This window comes from Tenrec ecaudatus, chromosome 16, assembly GCF_050624435.1.
Source record: "Tenrec ecaudatus isolate mTenEca1 chromosome 16, mTenEca1.hap1, whole genome shotgun sequence".
NCBI lineage: Eukaryota > Metazoa > Chordata > Mammalia > Afrosoricida > Tenrecidae > Tenrec > Tenrec ecaudatus.
In genome coordinates, this window is record NC_134545.1 from 50,569,215 (window position 1) to 50,594,142 (window position 24,928).

The 24,928-nt window shown below is 51.5% G+C and overlaps 1 protein-coding gene across 1 annotated transcript in view; it reads right to left on the reverse strand.

Moving 5' to 3' along the window:
* The window catches only part of PALD1 (phosphatase domain containing paladin 1), a 79,277-nt gene that overhangs the window by 34,265 nt on the left and 20,084 nt on the right, over positions 1-24,928 (reverse strand). Inside the window, exons 2-4 of the mRNA XM_075534450.1 lie at positions 8,127-8,340; positions 1,926-2,028; positions 315-494 (exon numbers count right to left, since the gene is read on the reverse strand). Of these exons, the coding sequence (XP_075390565.1) occupies positions 315-494; positions 1,926-2,028; positions 8,127-8,311 (468 nt within the window). The 5' untranslated portion in view covers positions 8,312-8,340. The remainder of the gene's footprint in view (positions 1-314; positions 495-1,925; positions 2,029-8,126; positions 8,341-24,928) is intronic.

Here is a 24,928-nt window from a genome sequence, read left to right on the forward strand (position 1 = left end):
CTCCTAACTCACACAGGGGGCAGGAGGACGCGGCAAGCTGAAGCCAGGTGACAATTGAAAACTGTAAACAGGCTCAGCCTCTGGGGTCTCACCCACCCCAACCTGGCCCTTCGCTCACCCTCCTCCCCGCCCCCAAGGCCAGTGAAGCTGACTGGGTGGGTATGAGCTTCCTGACCACAGGGACTCCATGTCCACACAATACAGTACTGTCAACGTCCACCCAGAACTTCCCCGCCAGGCTGACCACCCTGCCATCCTAGGCTGAACACTGGCAGGATGGGCAGTAGCTAACCCGGGAGACAACTCACGCTTACCCTGTGTCCGTCCTTCCGCAGTGTCTGGAGGACCCGCTGGAAGCCCAAGAGGCTGGGCTGTCCCATGCCAAACACGGGAAGCCCACCCCGAGCCTGCCGGAAATTGGGAGCCCCACAGCTGCCCACTGTGCCCAGCACGTCCATCTTCTCAGCAACGTCCTGTACCAGGAAGTACCGGCCCTGGCAGGGAGGAGAGCCACAGGGTCACTCAGATGGCTGGGCAGTGTCTCAGTGCCCGGGACAGGGGGGTAGACATCCAGCTGCCTGCAGTCTCATGGAGTAAACAAGACAAAATATTGACCATCTGCGACCAGTGGAAGGGTGTCAGAAAGCACCGAGGAAGCAAAGGAAACCCCTGCTGAGGAAATCAGAGGAGGCTTCTTGTAGGAGGGGGTCCTCCCACAGAGGCGCCGGGCCCAGGAAAGAAAGCCAAGTGGGCTACTGCAGTGGAAGGAAGCCAGAGCTGGCTCAAGGGAGGGCCCACAGGCTCCCACTGGGGAAGCAAATGTCTCTTCCCCTGGAGGAGGCTCATGTAGAAGAGGCCCGACTGGGGATCCTAACTGGGCACCAGGAATGAACCGGGAAAACCGGCAGCTCTTTCCTCGGGGACCATTAGGAAGACAAGGGTGAAGCTTGGGTGAAGGGTCCCCAGAGAGGAAAGTGCTGGGCAGACAGCTGGGCAAGAGCCAAGGGAACCCAAAGAGTTCACTCCTGGGTGAAAGGCAACCCCAAGACCATCTCGTCCGTGCCCCTGCCCCCAGCGGGACCCACACCTACACTGCCTGGCAGGCCGGGCAGGGGACCCGTTCTTCCAGGACAAAACAGATGCCCAAGTAGGAGCTCATCACCATGACTACTCACTGAGCCAGTGGTCACTGGCTACCTTTTGAGCACCCACACGGTATCTCAGCCCCAGGTCCTGGGACTCCAGCCCTAAACATGGCAGATTAAAAACATCTGTCCTCCTCTGGGATGCGGTCACTCCAGACGGAACTCACCTCCTTGTTAGAATCAGCAGCCACGTCAGACCGAAAGGGCAGCATGTCCCCAAGGACGGATGAAGCTCAGCGGGATTGGAAAGCGGGAGGGATGGGAACAGGAGGCAGGAAGAAGCAGGATCAGGAGGGGACAAGAGGACTGGACATGGCGAGTCAGAGTGTGTATGGTTTGTTGAATGCAAAACTCTGGTCTGCTTGTAAACCTTCCCCTAGTTCACAGTAAACGGTTAAAAACCCCAAACTCTGCCCTCCCAGGTTTACTCTCTAGTGGACATTTGAGATAAAACAAACACACAATCCGCTAACTGTGGCAAGTGGTGCCCCAAGACAGACCGAGGCCGGGGAAGCAGAGGCTGGGGTTCCTGGGGCTGCAAGTGGGAGGGAGGGCCGTCTCTGTCCTCCCAGGTGTTCTGAAGTGGAAGTGGGGGCACGCTGAGGGCAGGCAGTGGACAGACGAGAAAGGAGCAGGTAGAAGGAGATCCAGAAATGCAGGGCTGAGAGGAAGTGGGCAGAGAGGTGAGGTGGTTATCCGGGGGACAGCGGGAGAGATGGGCAGAGCAGGAGGGAGGGAAGGGAGGAGAGCACCGGAGGGGTGCAGGGAACTGGACCTCACCTGTACCAGGTAGTGCTCCGGGGTGGCATCCGAGAGCCGGCCCAGCGTGTAATGGGCCTTCAGCGGCTCCTCGTGGACCTGGAACTCCTCCTTGCAATTGTACCTGCATGGGCGGGGAGGGCGGCAGACAGAGGTCCAATCAGGGAGGTCCCAGCCAGCGCTCCGTCTATCACAGAGACGTCACCCCACCATGCCACCACTGCCTACCAATACCCAGTCGACTCTCTTCAACCTGAGGAATTAGAAAAGCCCAAATCAATTGCCATCAAGTGCATTCCAACTCACGGAGACCTTGGTGGGGCTGCTTGGCAGGTGCCTTCTAACTCCTGTGAGTCTCTTCTAACTCCCATCGCCCCACGCTCCACAGAACAGAACACTGCCCAGTCCTGCGCCATCCTCACGGTCCCCGCAGTATTTGGCCCGCGGTGGCAGCCACTGGGTCAGTCCATCTCCCTGGGGTTTCCTGTTTTCATTGACCCTCTAATTTACCAAGCATGCTGTCTTTTCCCAGGCGGTGGTCTCTGCTGCTAGCGTGCCCAAAGTACGTGAGACACATGCTCAATGCATTCTTGCTTCTAAGCAGCATTCTCACTGTGTTTCTTCAAAAAAACACATTTTTGTTTGGTTTTGGGTTTTTGGCAGTCTGTGGTGATTTCAATACTCTTTGCCAACTCTTTGCCAATTCAAATAAATGCATCATTTCTTTGCCAGTCTTCTCTGTTCATTACCCAGTTTTCACATGCATCTGAGGCAACTGAAAACACGTTGGCTTGAGTCAGGCATACTGTGTCAGTCTGGGTGGACTAGAGAAACAAATTCAGGGAGACTCGTGTGTATAAGAAAGAGGTTTATATACCAGAGCAATTGAATATTGAGAAAACGTCCAGCCCAGTCCAGATCAAGTCCTTAAGTCCAACATTAGCCCATATGTCTGGTACCAATCTATAAATTCCTCTTCAGACGCACGCAACATATGCAATGATGTCAAGCAGGAAGATCACAGGCCAGCGGGTGGAAAGTCTTGTGGATCCAGTGGCGGTAGAAGCAGCTCAACACTGAGGTTGGTCTCCACGTGGCTCCTCCAGCTCCCAGGGCTCTGGCTGCATCAGCATAGTTCCATCAGGTTCACTGTCAGTCATGTCTCACAGTGAGTGAGTGAATCTGGCCTCCTGTGAGCTATTTATTCTGCAGAGCCTCCAAACGAGGTCATCAAGCTGCGACCTGATTGACAGGCTGGACTTGTCCCCTTCACAAGTTGTGTAACTGCCACACGTACCTTCATCCTCAAAGTGAACTTCTTTGTGCCCTAATACTTTAAAGAGGTCTTTTGTAGCAGATGTGCCCAGTGCACTAAATCATTTGATCTGCTGACCGCTGCTTCCATGAGCATTGATTGCGGGTCTTGGTAAAATGAAATTCTTGACGTCAATCTTTTATTGCGATGTTCTTTACTGGTTTACTTATGAGGATCTTTGCTCTCTTATTACTGAACTGTTCTCCATACTGAAAGCTGTAGTCTCTGATTATTGTCAGGAAATGCTCCAAGTCCTCTTGGCTTCCAGAAAGCAAAGAGGTGTCCTCTGCCTCTCTCAAGGTGTTAATGTGACGCCAGGCCCTTCTCCGTAGTGTCCTCCTTTGGGGGTACTTTTCAGTACACACACATGGTGAAATGATACAACTCTGATACACATCTCTCCCTTGTGTCGGAACGACGGTCTCTTGATCTGTGTCCAGGTTTCCCACGAGTACAATGAAGTGCTTTGGAAGCCCCATTCTGCCCAACCCCCATTACGCGGTGTGCTATGATCCACACAGGACAATGCATTTGCATAGTCAAAACGCAAATACGCATTTGCATAGTCAAAACGCAAATACGCATCACCCTGGCATGTTCCGCCTTCAGCCTAGATCCACCTAAACACCGGAAATGATATGGCTGTGCCACAGACTCTTCTGAATCTGGCTTGCGTCTCTGGCAGCTCCTTGTCAAAGTACTGCCACAACTATTTAAAATTAGATGCAGCAAAAGTTTATTTGCACCTATTAGTGATAGTGCTCTATGGATGAGCACTCTGTCGGGTCACCTCTCTTTGGGGCGGGCACAAACGTGTGCCTCTTCTACTCAGTTGGCCAGGTAGCTGTCTGCCAAATCTCTTAGCACAGACGAGCGAGAGCTTCCCAGGCTTGAAACATTTCAGTTGGTCTGCCACGGTCCCTGAAGCCTGGTGTGCGGCTAACGCCTCAGTGCCCCTGGGTCTGGATCCTGTGCTGCTCTTGTAATGTTGAATGTCGCGGTTCGTCTGGGCCAATGTAACTAAATTTCCAGGTTCTTCGTGAGTGCTTCTAGCACTGCATCGGGGTGTTTGGTTAAACAGTTTAATTTTTTTAGACAAAGCCTTCAGGGCAGCCCGGGTGTCTCCCTTCAATGGACCACCAGCTCTTGATCACACGCTACATCGTGAAATGGTTGTCAACCACTTCTTGCTGGTTCCACGGCTCACAGGGATTCCAGGGCTGTAATCTGTACAGAAGCAGACGGCCGCCTCTACCTCAAGCACTTAGTCAGAATGCCACTCCTTTCCAGTGGCACCACCACCCTGCGAGTGGCTACTAGCCGGCTGGGGACTACCAGTCAGACTCCCTTGCAGCCAGATGCCATCGTGTGGGTGAAGCGCTGGCCAGGGGGACAGGAGAGAGTGCCAGCCACAACTTCTAGACCAGTCCCTCAAGAGGAAAGTGCATACTCCGTATCTTGTATCATTCCCTCCCTGATTTGAATCTGGAAGTCACGGTGGGATGTCGAGCAGTTATTGTGGACCACAACATGAAAGCCACATGTTGGTGACAATGGGACAAGCAGCAGCTGCCAGGGTCCCTGGTGACCACAGAGCAGTCATAGCAACCTCTGGCCTGCCTCCTAGATTTCTACGTGAGAAAGATAATCAATCCCAGTCTTGTGTCAGATGCTATCGTGGGGGGTTCAAGTCCAGCCGGCGTCAGAGCCTCATGATCTAATTCCCAAAGAGCCAGAGGCAGAGCTGTGGGGCACAGGTCTACCACAACACACATGGTCGGCAGGAGTCAGTGGAGACCCGACGGCAACCGGCTCGTTGGAGGGTTACTTGGTTACAGCGGCTCAACCTATGAACTCCAAACCCGCTGCCATCCGGTCGATTCTGACTCACGGCGACCGAGTAGAACTGTCCCCGTGGGTTTCCGAAACGGTAACCCTCTGCACCTCGGTCCCTCTATCTCTGAGGGCTGTGGTCGTAGGTGTAAAGTCTACTCACAGCACCTCTTCCACCACACAGGGCCATTTCAAAGACGCCGCCTGAAGTAAAGCCGGGATTTCGGGAGAGGCTAAAGCAGAGGAAGCTTCAAACACTCGATTAAGCCTCAGCGTGCACTCCAGACCCAGACGCTACCGGGACTGAGACACATGGCCCAGCTGATGAGCTGGGGTCTGATCTTTACGAAAAGAAGGGCCGTTGAGACTGGTATCTAAGGACATAAACTTCCTCGGAAAATATTCAGCCAAAACAGACCTCAGAAACGGCCTCCTTCCAGCTGGCTCCTCTGCCGACACCTCACTGCGCAAACCCCCCTCAACTGCCGCAAAATTCGGCTATCTAAGGTGTGCGCTGAGGACACCGCATCAGACCAGGGGCCAGCCAGCCTTTTCTAAGAAGGACGGCGCAGTCATATTTTAGACTCTGTGGGCCACACGGCTGTCAAAAGGACTCAGCTCCACCTGGAAGCACTAGGCCACCAGAGAGATGTGTCGATGACCGGGAGTTCATGTATGTTCCAATGAAACTCCATCTACGAAAAATACATGTATGTACACTGAAAGTACCACGGACTGCTAAACGGATAAGCAAATCTCTCTTGGAAGACTGGCCAGAGGACTGCTTAGAGCCTGGGATGCAGACTCCACCTTCCAGACTTTGGGCATGTGGTCCCGAGAGACCAGTCCCTGCAGCAGGACACCTTGCTTGGGAAAGTAAAGGAGCAAGAAGCAAAAGAGCCTCAAGGACACGGATGGACATCATGGCTGCGGCAATGGGCTCAAGCACAGGAACAATTTCTGAGGATGACTCGGGACTGGGCAGGGTTTCGTTCTGTTGTGCACAAGGTCGCTGTGGGCTGGAAGCGGCTCCAGCACACCTAACCACACGATGCCGAGGACCAAGTCAGGCGGCTGTTTGCCAACTGCTACACACGTGTTCTCAAATTCTCTCAGGAGGAGCACAAACGGTGACCGTGTATAACTGCTAACCCAGAGGTTCCAGGGTGAGGTTCACCTAGAGCAGCGGTTCTCAGCCTGTGCTTTGGGGGTCGAACGACCCTTTGGGGGTCGAACGACCCGATTCATAACAGTAGCAAAATGACAGTGATAAAGTAGCAATGAAAATACTTTATGGTTGGGGGGGTCACCATCACATGAGGAACTGTATGAAAGGGTTACTGCATTGGGAAGGGTGAGAACCCGTGGTCTAAGCTCTCTCCGGCCTGAAACACCACAGCCCAAGGGGGCTGCACACCCAGGGGACGCCCCGCAGGATGCAGCGCGAGTTTGTAGGCGGTCAGCGATGGTCTGTCTGCAGCCACACCAAAATGGGAAGCCAAACTCCCAGTCATCCAGGCGAGTCTGATTCGGGGTCCCACAGAGCAGAACGGCCCCCAGAGGTCCCGAGACCCCATTCTCTACGGAAGCAGACTGACACGTCTTTCTCCCATGGAGGAGTGAACAGGTCTGATCCCCTGGCTTTGGGGCGTGCAGTCTGGTGCCTTACCCACAGTGCCACCGGACCTCTGTGAGCAGCACCACTCGGTGATGAATCCCTGACGTCATCCCTGATGGCGCTGATAAGGTAACTGAGCAGCCCAGGGAGGGAAAGACTTACCCACCCAAGGGCGCAAAGCAAGTCAGAGACAGAGCCAGGCCCACACCCTGTGTCCCCCAACACTCTCCCGGTCACCAAGCCTGGTTTGCTCGTGTGCCATTGCGGTGACTGGGTGCTGTCCAAGCTGATTTCAACTCCAGCAGGCAGAACTGCTGCTCGGAATTTTCCGGGCCGTAACCTCTGTGGGAGCAAAGTCAGTTCTTTCTCCCGTGGAGCTGCTGCGTGGATTCGGTCAACCTTCTGTCCAACGTCTGAACATTTATTTAACCGCTGTGTCCCGCTCCAGCGACCACATCTCAGCCTCTCGTGTGCACCTCTTCTGTCCCTGACCTCAGTCACTCCTGCTGGTTACCACTGTCCTGTCACCGCGGGGTCTCCCTGCCAAGCTTCTCCGTGGGGAACACAGTTCATGCTGAGCTCCCGTGTCCTGCTTCCTGCTGCCCTGGAAGGGCCCGGGGGGAGTGGGGGACTTCCCATAGATGTGATGTCACTAGCAAGGCTCCCGACTCACCGGGAGACGGGTACCCAATGTCCTTGTCATCTTCCTGCCCAGCACTGCTCTTCCAGCCAGGCCCTCCGTGTGGTTTCCGGGCCCACTTCCTCTAGACAGACACCCAGAGTGTCCAGGCCTCTCGGAAATGTGCTGCTGAACCAACCCGGAGACTCCTCCTTTGGGGAGGGCCCTCCCTGAAGGGCTGGGTGGTAGCCTCAATTCTGACACTAAGTTTCCCGGGGTCCGGTTCACAGTGGGAGCCCTTAATCCGGTTTTGAGTCTCTGCACGGATTCAGCCTCCAGTGAGTTCTCTCTGACCAGTGACTGACAGGCAACGTGGAAAGCCCTGCTCTCGCACAGGGTGTGTGTGCAAGTGGCTCCTCTACCACTCTCCCAGCCCATCTGGTACCTTTCTCATCTGACGTGGGATGCCTGTCCCGATCCTGGTCCCCTGTCCTCTGCACAGTCCCCCTGAGGACTGCCAAGAATTGATCTGCCATCAGCCGTGACTTATCAACATGGGATTCATCTAAACATATGGATTCTCTTGTCAAATGTTCACCCAGTGAGTCTTTTCACCAAGGACCCCCTCCAGCCCACTGCTCCTTCTCCACACACCCTGGCTCGGGAGACAGAGACCCCCCAACCAGTTTTGGTCAGCCCGTTGCTCAGGGCTCAAGCTCTGGGGTCTCCGTTTCTCCATCTAGGAAAGTGAAACCATATGAGGTGCTGTATGCTGCCCTCCCCCAGCCTGCCTTCCAGGGGACCCCAGGCCTGGCCCGCTCCCCGCTCCCCACTCACGTGATCACAACGGGCGCCACCTTGTTGGGGATGATGGACTTGGCCTTGCTGTTGTGCAAGCTCGTGTTCTGGAAGGAGTGGACGCTCAGCGAGTGCCGCCCATCCATCGTGCCACCACCTTGGAGGCCCTCGAAGGGAGTGCCCGCCGAGACCGTCTGCTGGGCGGTGCTGGCCGTTGTACCCATAGTCCGCGGGCAGCCTCAGGACCCAAGACCTGTGGGGGGAGAGGGCGAGTGGTGAAGGAGGTGGTAGAGGAAGCCCTTAGAAGATGCCGCCGCAGGAGGAGGCCTCGCTTACCCTCCCTCACTGACTCTGGACGCCCGCCTACCAAAGTAAGAGGCTGCCGTGCACAACAAGAAAATGGCACATTCATGACATCCTTAGATGTTCGGATATGTGCCTGGATGATAGATGACAGCACCAACACTGCCACTGGACTGGCGTCTGGGAAACCAGTGTTGCAAACATTCCATTAGCAGCGAAGCCTTTGACTTGAGCAATCTTTTTAAGTTAATAAATTTGATAAGTCACTCAACAGGCTTTCTATCTATTGACGGTACGCATCTTAAAACGATCCTCCGCTGTATTGTTTCAGAAAGATCAGGAGGGATTGACAAACTGAAATATCAAGTTCTTTCGCTCAGAAGAGGCGATGAAAATCACGCATTAGTGTTCCTTAATTCTTCATACATTCAGACACACACGACGGGTTGCCCTTTTCCTGTGTCACCCTATTTTGAGCTGAGACCCATTAAGAATGGATCCAGCTGAGAAATCAGTTCAAGTAAACCCCGAAATGCCCATTTTGTGGAGACCCAAACCCTGACTGTCTCCTTCAAGTTGACGTCTACATTTTCATCACGAGAGCAACAAGACATTGCTGAATGGTTTTCCAATCAATGGCTGATGTTGTTCATACAGTTAGCATTTCCTGGTCAGAACCAGGTCTCTAATTTAAACAGACAACATACAGGCTCGGACACTTAACTGTTTTCATGTTCACCAATCCTAACTGGAATGTGCCAACGGCTAAATCCATCCACAGCAAATCAAGAATTAAATTATTCTGTACCGAAAAACTTGCAAGCAAAATATAGAGTGCTGACTCCTTCCTGTGATTTTTACCAATAGCTTTGTACCCTAGAAATAAATTCTGGCTACAGAACCCGTTTACCTGTCAGAAGTTTTATCAAATGGTTCGCTGTGATGTTGACAATCGCTTGGCCCGTTTTCTATCTACTACTTTAAATCCTTAGAAACCATTCCACAAACCAGGATCTGTATTTTCTGTTATCTGTGAGGGTCAACACATTTGTGGGGGTCTGACAATTTCAGATTCTAATGTAGCCTCATTTTCTACACCATTATTGATTTCTTTATGACAGCGAGGAACAGATAGGGAACACGTTCTGTTTTACTTGTATTGCTTTTAGTAAGTTTACAAATAGCAAGGATTCCTGCCCTTTAAACGTGAGTGTCCCACGGAAGTCTCTTCGGGTTCTCTTACATCTAAAGAAGGAAGTTAACTTTACAGCTGTCTTTGGGGATTCGCAAATCCTCTTCTTTAAACTCTGGGTAGCTTTCCTTTTATGCTCCCGAGTTACTGCCATTTCATCTTCTCTCGACACCAAGTCATGTCATCTTTTAAACTAAGCTTTACCATAGCAAATACATCTGAATGACAAAGTAAATGTAGGCATTAATATAAAAGTTACATCTGAAAATTCGTACTAGAAATTTTGTTATTTTAGAATGTCATTTTGTCCTTGGGGTAGAGATCGCCTAAAGCAGCCGCACTAACGGGGCTCCCGTGTGCGGCACAGTGTTTCTTCGCGGGCCCAAACAAAGCTCCACAAATGGTTTTCGCCTTAAAATAAGTCTTTAAAACTTGCATGTGCACTTTCCGTCCTCTGATGCCACCCCTTCACAGTGCAGTGGGGTTTGCTGGCACCCAACGGGGCGGAGAGCAATCAAAGAGCAGGAGATGTACAAGGGCATGCTCAGGCTGAAGAGGGGCTTGGTTGTTCCTTGGTCCTCGAAGGACTGTGTGGGTCCAGATTTCCTTAGCGTCAGCCCTAAGGAAATGCAACACTGTGACCAAACAGAGCATAAGATGCGCATTTCGGTTCTTTGTGGAGCTGCTCAAAGCAAACCCCTCCTGGAGAGATGTCTGACAATAGGACCACCTCTCTACCCCCCTTCCCCTCCCCCCCGTTTGTTTTGTGAGTCATAACAAGGAACGTTGATTTTCTTTTTTAAAGACGGTCTGAAGGCAAATGGAAAATAAATGCATTTATAAAATCTGTATTAACTACACATTTTATTTATTTCCTTGAGGAATTGTTCAATTTCCTTTTACAGCAATAGGTAGATATTTTGATATAATGCCACTGTTTTCATAAAAAGCCCCTTGTTGCTTTCTTGGAAGTCTAGTTTAGAAAGGTACTCATTGTTGCCAAAAAAAACATGTTTTGCTAGATATACTGAATTTCACATCCTCTTAAAGTGCCCAATACCTGATTCTACAGAGTCATATCGAGCACCAAATAAAACAAAAAACTCACTTCAAGTGAAACTTTGTGTGTTGATAAATAATAATATTTCCAGTAGTGTAGGGTGCTTGCCATGTTATTATGCTACTATTATAAATAGTATTTTTATAGAATTTATAGCATAATTCTGTACATAATTGCTTTAGTCAAAAAACAACTTGACTAATTCATTGTGCTAATTGACTTGAGTTCCCTCACTTTTGCAGAGGGACTGGGTTCCCCGTGGACGTCCACTGAGACACGTGCACGAGCAAAGCCCTGTGTGGGTGTCGTGGCAAAGAGCCCCGCTGGTTGGCCCGGATGCAGATGCTGCACCAACCGGCTGATGCAGATTCCAACAGGGGGCTCTCGAAATGGATCAGAGACTGGCCCCCATGAATATAATCTGCCTGTGCTCAGTACCAACGGGGTTGTACATTGGGTGGGTTTTAAGCTGCAGATTGGGTGAAAGTAGCCAGAGTTAGACAAGGCCCTTCCACTCCCAGCTCCTGCTTATTCGAAAGAGACCTGCCCAGAGAAGGAGTTTCAATTACATGGGAGAGGGCCACGGGAAACAGAGGTCAGGGGAGGTGCTGACAACCTTGCCCGTGGGTGCCCTTGTGACCCTGTGTGAATTTTATTTCCCACCAGCAGTCTCAAACTGGAGCTGCCATCAATGTCACTTAGCGTCTGCCGAACGGCTCCCTCCTTCCGGTGCACCATTTTCCTTGTCCTTCGCGGTTTGGGATCTATACTGGTCTTTGCTCTGCACGACGGGTGCCCCGTCCTGCTGCTGGGCTGTCCTAAGCACGTGCTTATCTTGCTCGGTGGGTAATCCGTCCCTAACTGACAGACATGGAGAGCCACCCGGGCAACGGGAGGTGGCAGACGCAGGTGGCAGCGCAGACATGTGCCACGGTCTCATGGGAAGGCACTGAAAGGCCCCGGAGTAAAGTCCGGAGCTTATACGTCAGGATGTTACCTCTGAGGGATGCAGCCATTGACCATTTTTATCACTTCCTTTAGGCTCGTTTGTTGATGGTTAAGGTTTATTGTGCCAACCTGGCCAATACATGCATGTGGGATTCATTGAAGAGTGGAGAGATAAATGACTTGGTGAGCCTCGCCTTTCTAGTTCTCCGGTATCTTGCTTTCTGATGGTCGGACCAGGGTGCAGCTGCCTTAGCCAGTTCCTGCTTCAGCTGGCAAGGCTCACTTCCTGCAAGGCATCCCTGAGAAGCCACATGGACCTGCCCTGATGCAGCTCTGGGTGCTGGAGCAGCCATGTGGAGACCCCTGCCAGCGCTGAGATGCTTACACGCTCACTGATTCAGCTTTCCTCCTGCAGTCAGCATCACTGTGTGTGTTTTATGAGACTGAGGACTTTGTAGATCGGTGTTGGACCTATGGGCTAATGTTGGACTTATGGGCTTGGGCAGTACTGGGTTGGGATGCTTTCTTAATGTACACTTACTCTTTATATAAAACTCTCTTATATGCAGATGATTTTCTGTGGATTTGTTTCTCTAATGTACCCAGGCTAACACATTGTTTTCTGGTTTTTCTCATCTGAAGATGGTGTTAATACAATAAAACTAGTGTCAGAACGGTCGGGAAAGGAGGGGCCAGGACACATTTTAAAAGCCAGCCTCGGGTCTGACAGCTGGGAAGGGAATTGGCTGGGCATTCCACAGACCCACATGGAAGGTGAGGGACACAGGAGCCAGGCTTTTGGAACTTTCCAGGAGCTTAGACACTACTGGCCTCCTTAGTGCTGATGGCTCAGGAGCAGGAGGGAGAGGGGCCAATCTGTCCGGCCAACCTCCACCTGGACTTGCAGCCTCGCTCACTCCCGCTACCAGAACCGCAAAAACAAGACAACGTTCCATCCACCAGGCAGGTGTGAGCTGCTCCCCCCGGGGGACTTTCTGCTCCCACCATCCACAGTCCACAGCCACCGGCAGGAGCCAAGGCAGCGGGCAGTGGAGTCAGTGGGTAAGTAGGAAGCCAGGGTCACCCTGAATCAGAGTTCCCCAAACCCAGGCAGGTGCTGCCAGCCTCAGCTTCCCCTTCTTCGCGGCCAGCTTCTGATGTGGGCACTCGATCCAGAACCTTCCCAAAGCACCGGTAGTCCATCTCTCTCTGGTCTGGAAAGGGCGTTCTCTCATCTGCCCTGCCTTGACATCCCTGAAAACCCCCAGGAGCCAGTGCGACCACTTCACTGACCAGCACATATTTGTCTCCAAGGCCCCGTCCATCTCTACCACCCGCCATGCACTCTCTCTCTTGCAGGCCGAAGATGAGAGAAATGAGCCTCGGTTTTCCCAGACAGACAAATGGGAGGCCTGGAGAGGGAGCAGCACCCTCAGCCGGTCAGGAACGGGGCGAGAATGTTCTCTCCACTTCGCCAGCTGGGGCCTTCCCGAACTCGTTCCCCAAGGCTGTCCAGGCACCCCCAGCAGCCCAGAGCACGGAAGCCTGTGTGGGAACAGCCTGCAAGGAAAGGGGGCTGCGGGCCCCAGAGGCGGACGCACGAAGGATGCTAACAACTGGCCCCAGCTGCCTGGCCAAAGGGCGAGGCAGGCCCGACACCTTAGTCTCTCCTCCCCCGTGTGGCTCCCACGTGGCTGCTCTGCCTCTCTCAGTTCCACAGGCCACGACAGGCTCCAGCTGGCGTCCCCTAAGACAATACAGATGTGCACAGCTGCAGGGGCAGAAACAACGGGCTGGAAGGGGGCGGGGGGGATGGGGGAGACAGTGATGTTTTGAAAGTGGAGTCCTTAGGCCCCTCACTCAACAGCTCTCACCTGAGACCCCTCTCCACTACACCCAGCCTCAAGGGCCTTCATCCTGTTGACCCCATGCAGTGTGGGAGGCGCCTTCCATCTTCCAGTGGAGCTGGAGCCTAAGATCGGCAATTCTCATGGGCACCCTCCACAGGCCACTTACTACAAGGGGCCGTAATCAGCAAGGACACGGGTTGGGTGGGGTCCCTTGTGCTCAAGCCTGTGCCAGGGAGATACTGTGTCTGCACGGGGGATTGTGGTGAGAGGAGACTGGAAATATTGGGTGTCCTGAACTGTAAGGCAAACCCGCATCTCTTCCATTATGAGGGGTTCCCATCCTGGGAATGGCAGTTGTTGTCACCAGGCCCCCTGGGGACCAAACACACCTGCCAGCACCCATCTACAGCTGCTGGAGTGAGGGGCCTGGGCAGCTTCTGGGTGAGTCTGCACCAGATGGTCAAGAGGCCCCAGCTGCCAGAACAGGCTCGTACAATTGCATTGAACTGAACCAGCATGGAGACCTCCAGAGAACGCACCAAGAAAACGAGTTCACCTTGCACAGCGTGCTACGAGGAAGCCGTCTGTCCTTCCATCAAAACAGAAACCCTCGAAGGCCTGGCTGTCCAGCACGACCTCCACGACCCGCCCCCTTGATGCTCTCGGGCTCGGCACCACCAGCTTCATGGAGATGTCTTTAAAACGCAAAATGAACTTGAATTTGCCTACAGAATTGTCTTTTTAATGCCATAATCACTAAGGACAGGTAAGGAAGACTTCTAAAGGCTTGTGGGTAAATGGAATTGAAAGATAATGGCGTTTCCCCATGAACTTTGTGAAGGCCCTCGGAGTACTCAATCTCCTCATGGCTGGGAGTGGCTGTGGCACTGAATCCGACTTGTGGCAACCCACTATGTTACAGAACAAATCCGCTCCGTAGAAGCTGCCCTGTGGAATTCCCAAGGAGGGGTGGCCTTATTTCTTTAAGAAGGATCGAACTTCAAAGACTGACATGCTTGTTGCAACTCGTCTACCGACTGCCTGTTGCTGCGGCTGGAAGTCCACTGGGGTGGCCTGCCCTCGTGGTCTGTGCTCGGGCAAAGGGCTGCTGGAGCTGCTCCTTCAAGTACCGGACGGGGGACAGGTAGGAGGTCTGGGAGCAACCAGCTCCTTAGGCCCAGCACCAGTTAGCTACAGGTCCACGTCCCTTGCTTGGTAGAAATGAATCACCACCATCCTGGCCACAGGGTCCCCAGCTTTAATCCAAAGACCACAGAGCCACATCGTCCTTGTCCCTGTCCTGACGCATCCTGGCTTGCCACACCCTGCAGGTCTGGGTAGATGAAAGAATGGTGGCATTCCTGAGTCAGAATGTGGCTCTTGAGATCTGCTACTGAACGAGCTCTCCCCTCTAGCCTTTCCCCTTCTCCTGCTCTGTCCCTGCCTGCCTCGATCCCAGACTCTCGTGTCCTGCCGTGGAGAAGGCTGTGACCACAGGGACCTCGATGACAGCTGTCATCACAGCTCCCCAGGATGCAGAGGGCTAACCACTGAACACACATCAATGACGTCCAAGAGGAACAGCAATTTAGAGCTGGCCGCACACCTGGAGGTCAGCTGGTCCAGCCACTTTAGTTGAGGAGGGCTCAGAGAAGGGAAACTGAGACACAAGCAAATGGTCACTGGATAGAGCTGGCATTACAATGACTGAGTCGCAATGACTCTAGGCTGAGACTCTAAGAAGACTCTGCTCAGAGCACCCGAATCTTGAATTCATTGGACATTGCGTGAGTATGTCATTTCATTGACTAGTGCTGTCAAGAGGGTGTGATTCACATGCGCACCAGGTAGGACCCACTGGAGGACCCTCCCTGTCTAGTCTGAGGTCAAAAGAACTAGATGGCCCCCGCTACCTCTGCAGACTGTCCTGAGCAGTGGCACAAGAGAAGGTTGCAATGGGAGGAAAATGGGGAACCAAACTCAGATTCATTTAAAAAAAAGGGGCACACTTACTAAACTGATGGATCCACCCTGAGGCTGATCCTGACACTGAACCTGGAACTGAAGCCACTCCCAGAGTGGCCTTTGAACCAAATAACAGACAGTCGATAAAATAAACAGTAACACCAGTGGGAAATAGGCTCCTTAGAACAATCAACCAGACAGACCACAATGACGTGAAGGCAAAGGCGAGGCAGCAGGAGGGGCGGGGAAACTGGTGGCAGAATGCTGACACGGTGTCGGGACAGCAACCAATGTCCCCAAACCGTTGGTGTAGAAGTTGCTGATAATGGGGAAAGTGACTTGCTACGTAAACTTGCACCTAATACACAAAACATGTTCCAAAGTTTATATATAAAATCCAATAGACTGTATAAATTTCACAGAAGCTGTCAGGGCAGAAGACAGATGGGGAGCCACGAGGACAGGGGTAAGGGCAGGATGGACCTCATCGGGGCCCAGGGTACCGTTAGGGTGTTGCAAGTGGGCTGCACTTTGATCCTGGCAGTCGCCAGTCGGATGCCTTGCCAATGTTCACTGAGCGGTACACACAGAGAGGGTGAGTTTGAGAGTCTGAAATGTGCTTCAAGACGTGCGCCCCTCTCCGCTGCCCCAGTGTGCGCACCCCTCCAGCCACATCTCTGTGCTCTATAACTCGCCACTGGGCGGCCATGGCCAAGCCACCTCTGTGAAAAGGGGCAGCGGCAGTACTCCCCTCCGATGGCTGTCATAAGGCTTCAACAACACAAGCCCTTTCCCACCAACGAGCCCTGCTTTACTCACATCAGCCCAAAGGTGGAGGCGACCAAAGTGCCCACCAACAGATGAACAGAAAAGGTGATCTCTCCATACACAACAGAGCAAAATTCAACCAGAACATTCAACAGAGCAGAAAATGATGAGTGCTGGGGAGGAAGCCGAGAGACGGGAGCGCTTTGCCATTGCTGGTGGGACTGCGGCATTGGGCAGCCACAGTGGAAATCAGTATGGCGGCACCTCCATAAAGAACAGCGGATCCAAGACCGTATGTTCCAGCATCTCTCTCCCGGACGTGTACCTTGAGGAAGTCAAGAACAGAACACAAATACAAGCGCACCTGTGTTTACTGGAGCAATTTCCGTAATGGAAAAACCATGGAAATAACCAATACCTCCAATGATAGCTCAAGGGACAAGCCAGCTCTGGTACATTCCTAATAGGGGCTACTATGAATCAGGACAACTCTCTTAAACGCCACAAGACACAGACAAAGCTAGAGAACATTAGGCTTAGCAAACTTAGTCAATCTCACAAAAATAAATATTTAAGAACACCAAGAAAAAGAAATGTGGTTTATACACCAAAAGGTAAGTCTTGGATGACTGCAGGAAGGCCAGGGACTGGGGTGGGAACAAGGAGGGAGGAGGGGAGGAGGAAGGATGGGGAGGAGAGAAAGAGAGTCACCCCTCTGGATTGTCTAACAGGACCCGGTCCTGGGTTTCATTTCTTGAGATGGGCTGTAGAAATAGATAGTGTGTTTCCTTAAAAATTAAAAAATCCCTCCGGACTCCTTACCCCTCAAAACTACACAGTGGTCTGATTGGTTAGAAAAAATGAGGAAAACAAAAACTGAAATGGACGTGGAATCTTGAAAGACAAAAAAGTTACCCTCAAAAAAAACCATAAAGCAAAATGGCATTCTGTTTATTACACACCACATAATGAACCTGGAAAACTTTCTGCTGAGTGAAGTCAGGCACAAAGGGCAAATAGCACATCGTCCCACCTACAGAAAACATCTAAAAACACAAATACACAGACACCAAGAGATTTCGTGGTCACCAGGGGCTGGGGGTGGGAGCAACAAGGAGGCGTCGCTTAATGGACACTGAGTTCACAACCAGTGGTCCTCTTGCTGCCGAGATGACAAAGAAAAGGCGTTCACGACGGGCGCGCGCGCTACGCAAGCCCATTCGCTGCACGATCTGCAGGTGCTGCCCGCCCAAAGACAAGGCCATTGTGAAGTTCGTAATAAGAAACACAGTGGCAGACATAGCGGAGACATTTCCGAAGCAAGTATCTTTGACGCATTGCTTCCCACGCTGTGCGTGAAGCCACGCGATTGTGAGTTGTGCCATTCACAACAGGCTGGTCAGGAGCCACATGGTGGTCAGGAACTGGTCCACCCCCAGCCCCCTTTAGACCTGCAGGTGCTGCCCCACGACCTTCTCCAAAACCCATGTAAAGACTAGAAGCTGAAGAAAAACAAAACCTGAAGTGGAAATAAAACAAACGGTTCTTTAAAAGAAAAGTAAAGCCTTGGAGGGGAGGAATGAGGAGCTGATACCAAGGGCTCAAGTAGAAAGAAAATGTTTTGAAGATGATGATGGCAATGGGTGTACAAATGTGCTCAACACAATGGATGGATGGATGGATGGATGGATGGATGGATGGATGGATGATGGATGGATGGATTGTGACAAGGGTTGTACGAGCCCCCAATAAAATGATTTTAAAAAACCCAGAAACTAGTGATGATGGTTGCTCACCATTATAAACATAATTAATATCAATGACTTATGTAATATATATATAGATGCATACATACATGTGAAATAAACACATTTTTAAAGAGGTTAGAACAATACGCGGGGGGGGGAACCTTGGGGCACGCATCTCCGTGGCAGGAGAGAAACTCTGCTGGAGGAACATCTCACAGGGCCAGTTGAGGAACACACTCTGAAGGTCGGCTCAGTGCACAGTGAGGAGCGGTGGACCTGGACAGGGCGGATGGGACACAGGGAGAGAGTACCTTCTGGACCAATCAACACCCTGCAACTTTCCACCTTGGGGGTTTTTTAAATCTTGCTTCTTTTCTGTCTTTTTTCCTTCTTGCTTTTTATCTCAGATTGTTAAACTCCAACTATTAAAAGCCATTATTTTAATAGTTTTATTGGAATATGAATTCACATACCATAATTCAATGGCTTAAATATCATGAGTTGTGCAGTATCACCACAATCAATTTTAGAACATATTTTTCATTCTTGTACCCATTATTATTAATCCTATAACACCTGAAATTTTAATTTCAGGGGAAAAATTTTGTTTATATTCTTTACTTTCATAATTATTAATATATATACATTAATATATACATTTAATTAAATGTTACAAAAAGGTCACGCTCGGCGTTATAGGGTTAACTCCCCAAAACCTACCAACCACCCCTATAATAACCCTAAGGAACTATTAATCTAGTTGCTATCTCTATGGATTATTTATCCTAGATTTCTTATAAAGAAAATTATACTTAAAAAAATGACAAAATAAAACATAAAAACCTCAATCCAAAGAAAGTAGAAGATAATAAAAACTAGAACAAATTAAAAATGGATAGGAAACCAAATGATAGGATGTTACATTTTAACTTATCATCTGCAGGAAACCACATTCCAAAGCATTCTGTCTGAGGGCAGACTATTCACATCTTTAGTCAATGGTCTGAAGTTCAAATGTAAGATTAATCCACATAGGGACCCTACAATTGGATTTGGGGTTTTCACTGCCATCCCTAGTCTTCTGCAAACCAGGTGCACAGAATTTAAGCTGTAATACAATTCCTTCCTCTGATCTTAGATTTTAGTACTTATAATCCTTGGATCACATGAGCTAGTGGGCTCCTTTCATGTGTACTTAGCTGACACCTGACTTGACTGCTTGTTTTAAGACACGCCATTATGGCCCTAGATGCCATTCTTCCCCACAGCTGGACGCCATCTGATTTCTTCACTACACTTTGCTACAGCACCCGTATCTACAGCGATCACTTCATGAGCTCAAGTTACGAGAACGTTTCTGGCTCTTTGTCTGAACTTTGAGAAACTGCTTCCCTGATCCCTGCCTCAGTTTGTCTGCTGGAAAAATGGGCTGATAAAGCTGAAAGAACAGTAAAAGGGTTGATATTTTCATACATATATGTACCATATACAAAGCCCTGACCACAGGACCTGGCCAGCAAATGCTCAATCAATGTCAGCAGTGTATCAGAAGCTTCAGGAGCAAGGATTATGATAAATTGGACCCTGGCCCTGAAGGCGGTGTTCAAAAGGGAGGCATCCTGATGTCTACAGGTCTCACCCATTTGAGAGCGAGCATCGAGTGAGAAAGCAAATGGAGCAAAATACTAACAAGTGGTGAGGGCGTGTGCAGCTGTTCCCTGATTCTTTCTACTCTTCTGTGGGTTTCAAACTTTTCAAATAAGACGCTTGTGTGTAAAAATATTTTAATGACATTTCAAAGGAAAAAATAAACCACCACAACCCCCCTGTCATATAAAAAGCTGGTTTCCCACGTATTTCTCCTGGCTCTACCCCTTAAAGACTCAGAGAATTCATCCATCTGGAGGGAAAGCGCTTAGCACCCTCCCGGCCCTCAAGGACCAAAGGGGTCCAGGTCCCAGGAGCTGTTTGCTTGATCAGCCCAGGCTTGTGGTTTCTACTTTAATGAGCACCAAAACGCCCAGAGACTTCAAATACGCACCCAGAGACCTGGTTTCCCTAGATGAACGCAAAGGTGGCAACAGCAGGGCACCACCAGGGGAGCGGGGAGGGGCAAATGGCTGTCCTTCTGGAAAGGTGCCCTGCAGTTTCCTTAAGTTCTGCCTCCCTGCCCCCAGCCCTCTCCCAGCCTCTGGAAGCTGGGAGGGCGCCCTGGTGCCCTAACCCTTCTCCTGGGGCAGTCCTTCAATTTCTGGCTGTCTTGTCGTTCCCCCCCACCCACCCCCCCGTCTTGCCTAAGTCCTTGCAGCCTGTCCTCAATTCTCTCAAGTCTCCCAGCAGCAGACACAGAGCAGCTGCTTATTCTGACTGCTTGCCCAGAGCTGTCTCCCACTACCTCTGAGGTCTCTGCTCTGCTTCTCTGCTGTTCTAGGTGGGAGCAGCTGGTGCTGTGGCCTGAGGCAAGGCTGGTCTGCCCAAAGGAGATGTCCCTGAGTGAGAGGCCATCAGAATCCCCACACCACGTCCACCCCCCTTCCCCACCTCTGTACTTGGGGAACCACATGCAGAGACCTAAGAGGCACGGCGACAGAGAAAGCTGGGGGTGCACATGACTACCCAGGGCAGGACAGGCCCAGGCCGACATTCCTCAGCTCCCAGTGGCTCAGTGGAGCTCACTTTCCATCCCAATGGGGCATAAGGGACATAATGGGCAATTTCACATGGTGATTTCAAGAATCCTTCCACATGTGCCCTTCTCTTCCTTCCTCCATCCTGCTGCCTGGAACACCGAGGTGACAGCTGAAGTTCTGCAGCCATCTGGAGCCATGAGCACTATTCCTTGGAAAGGTAAGGAACAAGGTCCCAAAGGAATCTGAGGAGCAGGACCACACTCCTGGAACTAAAGCCCAGAGCTCTCTGGACTTGGGGCAGAGGGAGTACACTTCTATCCTGTCGAAATCCCTGTTCTTTGGCTGTTCCTGACGAAAGCACTGAATTATTTGCACCTCTGGTCCTTGGTGACCAGATGCCATAAGGCAACAGGTCAGAATTTCTTTCTCCTGACAGGACAGAGCCCAAATCTGGGCTGGTGAAACAATGCTCTGCAGGGGGCCTCGGATGGTATATCCTCCCACCCTGCTCAGCTCACAGGACACCAACAGCGAGCGCCAAGTACAGAACAGCACTGGGCCACCAAAACCCAAACCAAACTCACTGCCATCGAGTCGGCTCCGCCCTGTAGGACAGGGCAGAACTGCCCGTGGGGGGTTGTTTCCAAGTCTGTAACTGTGGAAATAAAAAGCCACATCTCTCTTCCATGGAGTGGCGGGTAGTTTCGAACTGCTAACCAGAAGCTTGGCAGCCCCATGGGTAACCACTACACCAACAGAGCTCTGTTGACTAGAGCAAATATTAAGCTGCTGGGAATTGAATCTCTGCAGCTGACTGGAGTGGCTTAAGCACTGGGCTGTTCACCACAAGGTCAGTGGTTCAAACCCACTGAAGAGGCTGGCTGCTCTGGGAAAGATTTACAGGCTTGGAAACCCTCAAGGAGCGGGTCGCTGTGAACAAGAATTGGCTTGAGGACAGTGGGTTTGAGTTTGTTTGATTTTCGGGTGGGAAAAGCCACAGACTGATCCTGGGCTTTGTACTCTCCCTGCCTGACATCCAAGACCCCCCCACATTCCAGCCTCATCACCGGCCCCCAGCTCCCCCCACCCCCGACACCCTCAAGGAAATCCCCTTCCAGGGCTCTCTGGGATACGGAATGGAGAGTGCCCCTGAAGAGGGGTCTGCCCCCAACCCTGACTTTCTCAGTGCCCACCCGCATGGCATTATCTCCACTCCGTGAGGGGCAGCACAAGCTCTGGTCTTCAAGGCTCTTGACAGCAGAGCCCTTGGTATCAATTCCAGTGAACAGAGCAGTTCCAAACCCAGCTGTCCTGCTGGCTGCAGACTTTGGGGGGAGGGCGGGCGACTTCCCGAGTGTCTTGCCCTGAGCCACCAAAGACCCCTCTTACACAAAGTCAGCTCTGTAGGGGCTGGTAATGCAACTCAATGCCTTTCCCTGCCTCCAATCTTCTGTCCCCGGCACCCCCCCCCCCACCTACCACCGGACCACCACCACCACCCACTTTCCAATGAGGCTCCCACCCCCCTTCTAAGCCTTCCAGGCACAAGGATCTGGATCTGCTCCCTTACCAGTTCCCTTGACACTCCCTCATCTCCCCCACCCCACAGTCCACTCTGGGTATCCCCTCCTCCCCCTCCAACACACACTGGGTCAAACCCACAGCAGTCAAATGTTCCAAACATCACTTTGGTGAGTGAATCCCACGTTCACAATTGCACTGGCCAAAGGAAGAGACAAAAGCCTTTCTCATTTAATAGCTGAAACACAGAGGCTCAAAGACTCCCCACCTACCAGCAGAGCCAGGCCTCGGGCTGCTGCCAGGCCCTTCCCCTCCCCTCCCCCACCCTGCCTCCACCCCTCACCCTCCCAGCCCCCCAGCTTCCCCAGGAAGACATCTGCAAGCTTAAAGCAGGAGCCCAGCAGAGAGCAGGGAACTCTCTCCCCGCCCTCCCCTGGCTCTAGAAGAAGCTGAACCCAGGGAAGGGGCCTCTTTCAGGGGGCAGTCTCACCCCCTCAGCCGCCAGCTGCCCAGGGATGAGTAACAATGGAGCTAAAAATAGGCCACTGAGTGGCCAGCTGCAGGAAACATCTGGCGCAGCTGCAGAACAGTGAGGAAGTCACCCTGTGGAGGGTCCCCCACTGTGGGGCGGGGCAGAAAGCTTTCAGGGTCTATGCCCAGGTCTCCAGCTTATGCACACTTGTCCACCTGCCCTGAGCCTCGTCCCCCACTTGCAAGGCATGCGAGTACCCGGGTGCACACACACACACATGCACACAAGTGACACATCTAAAGCCTCCTTGGACATCAACATAAATCTGGGACTCAGCAGAAGATGTCCTTGAGGTCCTTGTCTGTTCTGCTCATTTTACAGAAAGGGGGAAACAGAGATCCAGGGTAGACCAGAGACTTGCTGTGCTCACACAGACAGTGGGTGGCAGGACAGGGACTAAGAGTCTCTTGCCCCTTGTGCATCTGCTCCACTTTGCACACTCTCCTCGAGCCAGAGAAGACCCTGCCCAGGGAAGTGCTCCAGCTGGAGAGAATGGGGTACTTCACAGACCAAGTCTGGCTGGGTGAAGAACCACGTAGAAGCCAATGGCGTCCCTTAAGCAGCCCTAGCCTCCCACTGCGGGCTCTTGCTCCGAAGTTCCCAACCATGTGGTCTACATTACAGCCAACCAGACCTGCTTACAACCCCTGGAACGGGCAGTATTTCTGCAGGCCGTTCTGAGTAAATGAACACCAACAACCAAGTTGAACCTTCCTAGGCTGAGAGTGAAGGATGGGTTCTAATCTCACCATGGCAGAAATTGTCCAAATTATTTTTTAAAATCCTTTAGATATCTCATAAAAGATTAAGATTGGGTCACCTATCCATTGGCCAGTTTTTTCTCCAACAACGGACAGATGCTGTGGTAGTTATATAATCTGTTGTCAACTTGAGACTACTAAGAGTAAAATGGTGGGGTTTAGCCTGTCAATCAGGTCGCATCTTGATGACCTCAAGATGCTTCCGCTGCCAATGGATCCACACGACTTTCCACCCACTGGCCTGTGATCTTCCTGCACTTGGCGTTATTGCATGTGTTACATGAGTCTGAAGAGGAATTTACAGACTGGTACTCGACATATGGTCTAATATCGGACTTTTGGATTTGATCTGAACTGGGCTGGGATGTTTTCTTAATGTACGGTTGCTCTTTGTTAGAAAGTTCTTTCCTGTACACGAGAGTCCATGAATTTGTTTCTCTAGTCAACCCGGACTGACACAGATGCCATCTCTTGAGCAGAGCAGAAGATAAAGTTTACAGCCCACACATTGGTTTCATTTCTGCCCGCTTGTTTTGTCCGTCTCTTCCTCCGTCCCTCCCCTGCTCCCTCTGCCGAGTTCACACCTATCTCCCCCATTAGGGCACTTTCCTTGATCCTTTCCTCAGGGTCCCCAACACCTTCCAGGGGTCCATGAGGTCAAACAAGTACGAAGAGGATGCTATCTCTTTTCTACTGTGATGAATGTTATTTGCAGTGATGGTCTAAAATGGTGGGGGAATCTGCCTGGGTCTCATCCTAAAGCAGTTACCCAAACAGTGCTAGTAATCACCAAATCTTTGTAGACATGCTCTTGCAATGAAAACATAGCCCGATTTTACGTAAGTGCATCTTCAGGACCCCAACCAAGATCCCTGCACAGTGAACCTCCTGGATCCAGAAGACAAGTGTTGGCATCTGAGAGGTGGCAGAGCAGTAGCAGCAGCAGACCCAGGAGTCGGAACGTGAGACGGGTGGGGGATCTCCCAACACAGGGTGCAAGCAAAGCCGAGGACTCTTCTGCAGGAGGCAGCTGAGGAGTTGGGGAGCTGGGCTTGCTGACCTACGGAGGTGGGAGCTGAATGCTTTGGAGTTGAGGCTTCCAGTGGAGTGGCAAGCCTTTGGGGCATTTATTAGCAGCCCTGAAAGAACTCTGTGACATGTCCCGACAAAATAACTGTAGCCTGAGTATTTCTCATCTGCACTGCAACCTGTTGGAGCCTGGTTCGAGCACAGTGGTTACAAGTTGGGCTGCTAACTGCAAGGTCAGCGGTTCGAAACGCCCAGTCTCTCCTCCAGAGAAAGGCAGGGCTTCCTACTCCTGTAAAGAGTGACAGTTTCAGGTGGCAGTTGTACCCTGTCCTACAGGGTCACTATAAGTCGGCATTGACGATATGGCAGTGAGTTTGGGTTTTACTCCAAGCTGTTAACTGCCTTCATAAGCCCTTTGAGCATGGATACTGCGTTCCAGGTGGCCGCCGCAGGCATTCTCCAACTCAGCAGCAGAAAAAGTAGAAAGTGTTGCGAATGTTGGAACGGTATTTAATATCCATCTACAATTCTGTG